At 40.2% G+C, this 10,127-nt stretch overlaps 1 protein-coding gene across 1 annotated transcript; it reads right to left on the bottom strand.

The window, feature by feature from the left end:
- Positions 1–375: 375 nt before the first annotated feature.
- Positions 376–10,030, bottom strand: LOC117534851 (E3 ubiquitin-protein ligase MARCH6-like; the record flags this gene model as incomplete). The annotated part of the gene is given in 17 exon segments (XM_034199102.1): positions 376–450; positions 614–682; positions 976–1,056; positions 1,165–1,224; positions 1,398–1,460; positions 3,602–3,634; positions 5,671–5,732; positions 5,957–6,182; positions 7,033–7,140; positions 7,142–7,214; positions 7,448–7,520; positions 7,710–7,785; positions 7,787–7,854; positions 7,983–8,003; positions 8,006–8,043; positions 8,430–8,541; positions 9,743–10,030. Coding segments are annotated over 17 exon segments (1,257 nt in total), but the record flags the coding sequence as incomplete, so codon positions are not given.
- Between the last annotated feature and the right edge of the window lie 97 nt (positions 10,031–10,127).

The following is a 10,127-nucleotide window of genomic DNA, read 5'->3' as shown; positions in this document are numbered from 1 at the left end:
CAATGACGGACAAATCTGAAAGCAGTCCGTCATTTTGACAGATTAGAACAAACTCGGAAAACAGCGCCAAAGTTTCCCCTCAGCGAGGCTCCGGTGTTATGCCGTGTTATGCATGCCCTCCAAAAAGGAAATCATACCGATTCCAAACCTAACTGTGCCGTACAAATCATTGAAATGTCTGAGTTTTGGCTTTACGCTGTGCACGCTCCCGTGCTCCCCCCCCCCCCAGTCAGAGTTGTGTAAAGGCCGACGGGTAATTCTGGATTTTGACGGAAGTTTTACGATCCTGTCCGTCAAAATGACGGACAGCGAAAAATTCTAGCGCAACCTCTGGGCAGCACATATCACTGGGTTTGCTCTGCATGATTGTCTTACCAGTGAGCAAATGTCGAGCCACCAGCCACAAATCAGCGGGAACAAGCCTATCTCCATGACAACCAGCAAGGAAACCTGCAACATGTAACAAAAAACTAAAGCAATTAATTTTCTGTTTTCATGATTTGGTCGTGTAATCATAATTTACCTAATTATGTTTTTTGCCTGAAAGCTTTCCAAATTTGATTAAAAAAAAGAAGATGTTTGTAAACATCCCAATCTTGAATCTTTAATTTACCTTGACGACGATGTAGAAGACACCCACGAGACGTCTGCATCGCTGGAACCTTACTAATGAAGCAAACGCCTGAAGAGGGCGAGTTAAGGACTAACACCACCATCTTAAGTTAATAGCATTTAGTTTATATATCATTCTAATAAGTAAGTATTAATATACAAACTCCTGGAGACAAAACAGACACCTGACATTAGCTGTTGGCTTCCTGTATGGCAACACTCACATTAGAAAGTAGATCAAATAAAGAAATATTGCACTAAAATCAAACAACAGTTTACCGATCATACAGTACCTAAAGTGTCTGAGGAATACTTTTGGGTCATTTCATGAAAAAAAGTTATTGTTGTGTTTGAAGAGGATACATGGAAGAGTATGAGATTTCCAGCCAGGAGGATGTACCCCAGTATGGTGGTGACGAGTCCATCGAAGTGTGAAGCTTTGATCTGGAACCATATATCATCATTTAAAAAAAAATGTCATCACTGCATAGAAAACCTAGTTTTCTAGTAGATTCATTTGAAAAATATAAATACCTCCCCAGATGCACTTACATAATCTTCAAAGCCCAGTCCAACCACGGAGAAATGGCCAATGTGATACGGGCAAAAAAGCTAGAGGAAAATACGAAGGCTTTGTTAGGATCTGTGGTTTAGTGGAGACAATAAATCATATTTATTTCTTTATAAATACATTTAAGAACGGTACAACATTAATATAATGAATCAGAATGAGAGCCATTTGTTATCCCTGTTGAAATTGGGATTTGTGAAAGTATAGGTATAACAAAGTCTCAACCAAAGACGAGGATGACGAGGGTGTTGAGAGACACCACCCAGAACACATGCTCCTACAGGAGAACACACACACAAGCGGTCTCAGTCAATGTTAAACAATTCAAACACACAATGAAACCTGTGTATATCAAATATAATTCCATTGAGGTTATTGAAAGGAATTCCAGTATACAGTAGGGATGCATACCGGTATCCGGTATTACCGAAATACCGGTTACTGGTGGCTGCGGTATACCGTACCGAAATCAGATCCGGTTTTCGATACTTTTATTAAAAAAAAAGTTATTTTTTTAATTAATTTTAAAAGTGAGTCCGTGGCCGTGATGGCGGTGTTATAAATTAAGATTGCATAATCGTTTTTCTTCATATTTTATGTATTTTTCATTGTTTGTTCAAGACTAGAAAGGTAAAAAGTCCCACACCAGTGAAGGTAAATGTTGATTTTAAAGATGAGATTTGATTGTTTGTGCAATTGCCGAGATCTCATGACCTTTATTCTATTATTTATTTTGTTCTCTAGTCGAATCTCAGGTTAACATTAATTATAACGGTGCTATAACGGTCTGTTTGCATTGACAAGATGTGCTATTCACGCGGCACACCTGATGGCGGATGTTATAAAAGATATTCCATAATCGGTTTCTTCATATTTTTTATGTATTTTTCATTGTTTGTTCAGTACTAAAAGGGTCCAAGAAGTCCCACAATTGAATTTAATATTCATTTGACATGTTAACTATATCGTAAAGCGCTTCATGGGAGTAATTGTGGGATGATACATTTTCAAAGTATCAAGATATGTATCGGTTGAGTATCGGTATCGTTCAGTGGTATCGGTATCGTAAAAAAGTCAACGATATGCATCCCTAGACTATACAGTAATTTAAGCTTGGCATTTATGAGGCTAGTGTTACTCTATGGGTTGGTACATGAGTCATTTCAAACTTCTCTGTCAAAATCTGACCCAAAGCATGAATAGAAAGTAGTTTCCTGGAAAAGGAATTCAAACTTCTAGTATGGCAGTTCTTGAAGTATTCATTATAGACACTTTTTTGCATTTCTTTCTATAGAAATATATTTTATTTTTGTGTACTGTATATTTGTATTTCAACATGTATATTTTGTAACTTTTTTTAACGCTGTTTTATTTCTATTTTGGGTTTTACAATTTAGAATTCCATATTTCTGCTCTTTCAATTTCTCTTGTGTGCAATGCCTTGTCTTTTATGCTGCTGTAACGCAAACATTTCTCAATCGATAAAGTACATCTTATCTTAAATCAAATCACGAAAGACAAAATATTGAGGCAGAATTTTATGACTACAATATGTGTAACGAATCAACAATAAAAACTAGCATGTGTTTAAACATTGCCATGGACCTGATGCTAGAAATAACTATAGTAATGCTAATTTGCCTAAACGTGGCAAGTGATGTGGCTACTTCAGGGTGCTACATTTATGGGAAATATTTGAGGTAAAAATTGTACATGAATCTGCCTCTAAGGGTCACTTTAAACTGTGTGTGTAACGGCCCCTACACACGGCGGTTTGCGTTGCCGCTTCAACGCTTCTGCCCATTCACTTTGAATGGGGTGATGTCACGATTCGCCGAACTGCATTGTGGGAGCAAAGCGTAGCTTCTCTAGCGGTGCTCGCTGCAAAAGTAGAGCAATGTTCTACTTTTGCAGCAGCTCGACGGAGGCGTCAGCAATCAAATCCCGCGTATGCAAATCTGCCAGTACAAGCGCTAGCCAATCAAACCGCGTGTATGTTGGGAGAGCCAGACCGCAGTTATTCCCATATGTCAAAAAATGGAGGAGAAAATTATCGTGGCGGTAGGGAATCACCCGGTACTATATGACCAGTCCCTCTTTACATACAGGGATACAAACCGGAGGAGCCAGGCATGGGGGAGGTGGCAGAGGACAGTGGGTGAAACTGGTAGGTTTTCGCCTGTTTGGGGAGTTTATATCCAGTGTACTTCGTTTGAAATGGACAGCTACAAGCAGACAGTATATTTAGCCAGCATGGATGTAGCATGAGCTTGCTTTGTATGTTGGCGGGACATTCATGTGATTGATTGTTGGTCGCGTTGCTCGCGTTGACCTCCCCAAGCTCAAGACACGCCACCGCCAAGCGGCAACGCACGCCGCCGTGTGTAGGCTCCGTAAGAAGAAAGGATGAGCACTTACCAAAAAAACTAAAGAGCCATCCAGCCCAAGCATCTGGAACACAAACAGAAATAATGTCATAATGATGCTTTGTAATACATATACAGTACATAAACATGCTACCAGTGTTGTAGTCAAGTCACCAATTCACGAGTTCAAGTCACTCTCGAGTCACCACTCTTCGAGTCCGAGTCCAAGTCGGAGTCACCAAGGGAGAGTCGTAGTCGAGTCCAAGTCTGAGTCACCCAAGGAGTGTCCGAATCGAGTCCGAGTCATCATTACCTGTGTTCGAGTCCGAGTCCAAGTCCGAGTCACCCAAGGAGTGTCCGAGTCATCATTACCTGTGTTCGAGTCCAATTCCGAGTCACCCAAGGAGTGTCCGAGTCATCATTACCTGTGTTCGAGTCCAATTCCGAGTCACCCAAGGAGTTGTACGAGTCGAGTCCGAGTCATCATTACCTGTGTTCGAGTCCGAGTCCAAGTCCGAGTCACCTAAGAAGAGTCCAAGTCAAGTCCGAGTCACAAGTCTTCATGTATTAATCTTCGTGGATATGTGTTGAAATGTAGCTGCTCCTCTACATTGCTGTTATCCTATCATGTTATACTAATCTGTATATTGAACTGTTTGTGAAGCGAGTTTGGCTACAATTCTTGTAATAGATGCTATACAGATATAAAGCTTAATACTAATATTAATATTATTATATATAAATAAACGATATTTAAAATGAGTTACCTTTTAGAGAAGTGATATTTGTATGCCAATATTTTCCTATGGTAAAGTTTTCGTTTTGCACTTTTATTTTGATAGTAATAAGATCGGGACTCTTATTTTTGAAGGGAACTTTTACCGGTTAAATCCTGATAAAGATTTAGCCCCAGAAAGCACATGGCTACTTAGCATGCAAAATTACATCATTCTGCATGTTAAGTAGCCATGTGCTTTCGTGTTATCTGAATCTTTATTTATTGATTAGATCATGTTTACTCTGATGATAGTGTTCAACACAGCTTATATGTCTGAACTCGATCCTTAGAGTAATGTGTTACCAAAGCCTTCTCTTCAATATTGTTTCCACATAACGAGCATTTTGCTCTGCTCTTTCCAATGTGGAAGCAGAATGTGTGAAAGCATACAGCAGGATGCGGGGGTGTGTCTCCAGACATCTTTAGATTGGAATAGCGGGGCCCAGTACGTGAACTCGCCTCGCAGGTACACACGCCAGGATAGAGGACATCAGACTCCAGAAAAATTTTGCTCTAGTCCGAGTCTAAGTCGGAGCGTCAATGTGCAAGTCGACTCCGAGTCATTGTGGGGGAGGAAATTCACGAGTCCGAGTCCAAGTCAGCGTATGCGATAATTCACGAGTCCGAGTCGCGTCAATCAGTGTGCGAGTCCGAGTCGAGTCACGAGTCCTGAAAATCGGCACTCGGGCCGGCTAAAATGATTGGTCGTGCTTTTTACAGCACTACGGTTTCCACAGATTACATTTTTTTATGTATTTTTTGTCAAAGCACTTAAAATATTCATTGCCATCAGGATGTTAAGAGCATTCCATGGAATATAACAAAAAGTGTATCTCGAGCCGGTTTCTCAAACTTACCTACCCCACCTTTAACTGCTCGAGATGTATATGTCCTGTCACAGAACGTTTTTTTTTATTACCCTAAAATAATTGTGCATAATAAAAGTGTGTGTGGTCCTGCATCTAGTATAAATTATTCAGTGTGTACATTCTTACGGTTTAAAATATAAAAACCTGTCTTTCAGGCTGTGGTGCCTTACGCTATTTAACTATATTTATTACAGTATCCTTAAAGATGTTTTGTTTTATATTAGATTTTTTGTTTATATGGAGATTCTTTGTTTTATATTTTATGTATGCACCATGCGTCAAATTCCTCGTATGTGTGAACCTACCTGGCAATAAACCCGTTTCTGATTCTGATTCTTTTAATATCATTTAGGATTTGAAATTCCTGTAGTGTGCACCAGGCATTATACTTTGCTTTTGTAGTTTTGCTACAATACACTATTTTTTGGGAGGGTGGCTGGAGACATACACTATGGACAAATAATAGTCTCCCACCCTCTCCCAGGTCAGCTCCTCTGCTGCGCGGTCCCACTCCAGGGCATTCCAGTTCAAATCTTCTGCGAAAGATAAATCAGAAACAAATGAAACAGTAAGCAACACCTGTGATGTGCAGTTAAAACAGGTCTGTCAAAAACACTGGTTCCGACATAGTTTACATGTACTCAATCTTAAAACCATTGTTTAGAGGCATTTATCTATTTAAACTGGCCATATAGCTGCATAATATTTCATAAGTTTTACATCCTCTGGGCCTAGTCTATGTTTTTACATCCACACCGACCTTGTCCTCCGTTATTGGCATCAGCAGCGTTCTCCTCCCTGCCTTCCTCATCGTCCTCCTCTTCGTCTTCCTCCCCATCATCGTCCTCATCCTCGTCGTCAAGTTCGGCTTCATCTCTGCCAGCTTCAGGTGGGTCGGCGGGAGGCAGCCCGTCTGGGGCGGGGTTTGCAGGGGCCGGGGCTTCTGCGGCAGCCTCTGCGTTGACGCCAGCGTTAGCACCAGGAACCTGAAGAATCATGAGATAACAAACAACATTTTTGCTGAGAGGCTGAGGTTGGCTTTATCTGACGCGATCAAATAAGGTTAATAACTAACTCAAACTGACTTATTAAATACAGAAATGAAACTTTCTTTGCCATTGCGTGCATCAGCAGTAAATACTAATTATATTAATCTCAATCACAATTTTGTTTTCTCACAAAAAATTCTTCATTAATTTCCGACAAAGCAAATAGTGCCAGTGTTTCCCCAAACCATTGTCTTGGGGGGGCGCTGCGCCACCCTAACGGAGCCCTGCGCCCCCCCTGAAATTCAAGGTGTTTAATTAATTTTTACTGAAATAATCTATCTACGGTCACTTTTCACATTGAACATGTGCTCTTTTATTAAATAAACTAAACACTTATGTTATTTATCCAATTGATGTGCATGTTTCAGTGTCCACACAACACACCACACACACACACACACACACAACACCACACACACACACACACACACACACACACCACACACACACACACACACACACACACACACACACACACACACACCACACACACACCCACACACACACACACACACACACACACACACACACACACACACACACACACACACACACACACACACACACACACACACACACAACACACACACACACACACACACCACACACACACAACACACACACACACTACACACACACACACACACACACCACACACACACCACACACACACACACACACACACACACACCACACACAACACCACACACACACACACACACACACACACACACACACAATATAGTAATGATTACCATTTTGTCAATTATTGGGCAACTGAACTCACCTCATTAGCTGCTGCAGGGCCGTTCTGCTGGTTAGGAACCAGAGGCGGTTGATTCTGCTCTAACCACTGAGGAGCGCCACCGTGGACTATTTGCTCTCTAAGCCACACCCAGGCTGATGAAGGCGCACAGCGTGCAAGTGACCACAAAACAGCCCTGGAGGCAGTCAGCAAGCAGGTTTTGCCTGCGAGGAAGAGAAGAAACATTATGATTTGACCAGTGATATCAAAACTATTTAACTATTTAATTTGTTAGAGTTGAACAAAATATAATATGGGGGATTGAGTATAGGGAAACTAAGGAAACACCAATCAAATCTTAATCTTCTTGATGGAACTCCAGTGTACAAAATATATGGAGACTTACAACATACAGAATACAGTTTTAGAGAGAAGGGGAAAGAAAACGCAAACTTACGTTGAAAGCATATCTAATGGCAGCGTAAGGAGAGAGCTCACAGAGCCGGTAAATAAACACTTGTAGATACGACCTGTATAAAAAACAACAATCAGAAAAGTATTTCTTACAGTGACATCTACTGTAAAAACTTAAAACTATGATCCAAATTCTCAAATGTTATTGGAATTATCTGTTTGTTTGACACTGAATAAACCTAAAAAACACAACACAAACAACAAAAATGATTCCATTGTTTTTACAATGGACTGATGTGACTTACATGCTGTCAGAGGCACCACCCCTAGCCAGGCAAAGGCCACCAGTGTATAATGGAACCAGTATCTGATGGCTGTTCCAGATACTGGTGACCAGCCCTGCAAAGATGTCCTGGACAGGCAAGCGGGATGGCATGTCTGGAGAGTAAACTGGAGAAAGAGAACAGGAGAGGTAAAAGACAGATGGTGGAAGTGAGGGGGGAAAATCGTCATAAGGTCAAAACCACAAGTTAATACATTTTTTGTGTAATGATCCAATTCACCACCAAACAACTTACTTGGTGTAAATGCAAACCTGGTTTGCATAATTCACAGTATTCTTTTCTGCTGTGTTCAACCATGCAGTAAGCTGTGAAAAGAAGGAGACATAGTGAGTTAACTCGCTTAATCCTATAGAACAAGAGTTTTGATCACTGCATTAAAGTCCAACAACTTTTTCATGTTCTTGTGAATATGGTAGTTAATATTGTTTTCAGTTGTGTAACTACTTCTAAATTGTATTCGGGGTACATTCCAGAAGTAGAGTTATGTCTGTGTTTGAGTCCCTGCTTATTTCTAACTTAGAGAATGATTTCCTCATGTTGGAATACACTACAACAACATTTAAACAGATTGACAGCTTGGAAATCTAAACAGATAGCAACCCTACCTTAAAAAAGGTATTTTAGGCAGAGAAAAGGCAAAGGAAAATAAACAAACAATACACTTTTAAATGTAACTTGGGTCACTGGACGTACCATTCTTGATGGATAAACTTGATGCTGCCAGTACAGACACAGGGGTGGAAGAGGGGCTTGTCCTGACTACCCTCCGACCTACATACCCGACAGATGTCCGCTGTAGGTACACAACATCATAACATGAAATCATACTCCTGAAATATTTCATTTCATTAACTTGGCATGTTGCATTTTTTATCTACAGATCAAAATGTAAAGTTTTTACAGTCATAGGCACATAGCTACAGTGTAGTTGTAATGCCAATCTTAAGTCCCCAGGCTAACAGTGCCATATACAATATACTTAGAACAAAGAAATAAGTAAAATAGTACAATGATAAAGTGCAAGTGATACCATAGTGCAAGTAGATGCAGTAGTAATTGCCCTTAAGCTAAACTCATGACACACCTTTAATGCCAAAAGTTGAAAATAATTTTAAGACCATGCAAGCTTTCTGCATAAACTTTTCTCTCCCAATGGTTTCAGGAGTTGCAACTACAACATTTGTGATAGCATTTGTAGGTCAATGACAGTAGGGGCAAACTGCAATCCTTGGGTTACCTGTGTCACTGGATGACCAAAATAAAATGACTATAATTAGCCCAGGGTAAAGAGCATAAGACATGTGGGGATGCCATGAGTATGTTTTGACTGACTTATTAAGCTATTACTCATATTAACTAGTGCACTATATCACAAAGTGTGAGCGCAGAAACGAATGGCTGTAATGCATTTAAAGCATAAATAGTGCTCAGAGTAAATGTGTTGTTCAAACGTACCAGAATGACAATAGTAAGATTACAACTGTAGGTTTCAAATGTCAATTACATTGTATTCTACATTGTAACACGAGCATTGGTCAACGTGGCAGGTTAACCCAGTGTGTGAATGTAACGTAAGCTAGGTTAGTTATGATACTGTACGTAATAACGGTTGTTTTAAAACTATACTAATGTGTTGCCCGACGTTTTAAGCTATTAATTACTTGCAAAACTGCTGTCTTCTAAGATGTCACACAATATATTTGTGGACAATACAACGTAAGTTAAAGTGAACGCAAACAGAAACCTAACGTTGCTGACTTTACAACAGCTGATAGCTAACGGGTGTAAGTTGAAGCTAGTTAGCTGGCTAGCTTATGCTAATTGGCTAGCGGTTTCTAGAATTCTAGTGAACCTCGGTCAAAGTGAAAGGAAATGTAGGCGCATGCATTCCCACTGGCAGCAGTGACATGGTGGTTTGAGTGTGATACAGACAATGTTAGTATATTTATTCAATAGTTAAAGCGTACAAGTTAATCAAGTTTTAACATAGCTACCTTCCTCAGCGGTGTCCATCTTGACTGGCTAATAAGGCAGCCCTGCTCCACAAGTCAGGCCAGTCAGTCAGTAAAAAGAAAGCGACAACCGCCTGCTATCTTCATGTAAACATCTTAAGTTATTGTTCAGCTCAAGCTCCGAAGGTCTCGACAAGACCATACGTTTCGTAATTAAATAAAGCCTTTTCTCTTCATAGTACTTCAGCTAGCGGTCAGGACATGTCAACTCCACATCGTGCTGTTATGTGGTGTTTGCACCATTAGGTGGCAGTCAAACGCAGTCCACCAGCTTGGTAATGACCATAGACTGTATATTACATCACTTTATTTCATAAATAAACATGTATAAAAATATGACACAGTTCAAGAGGTTTTCTGGTTATAA

The sequence above is a fragment of the Gymnodraco acuticeps genome, unplaced genomic scaffold, assembly GCF_902827175.1.
Source record: "Gymnodraco acuticeps unplaced genomic scaffold, fGymAcu1.1, whole genome shotgun sequence".
Taxonomy (NCBI): domain Eukaryota; kingdom Metazoa; phylum Chordata; class Actinopteri; order Perciformes; family Bathydraconidae; genus Gymnodraco; species Gymnodraco acuticeps.
Note: the sequence above shows the minus strand (reverse complement) of the source record. Positions and strands in the feature narration are given on the sequence as shown.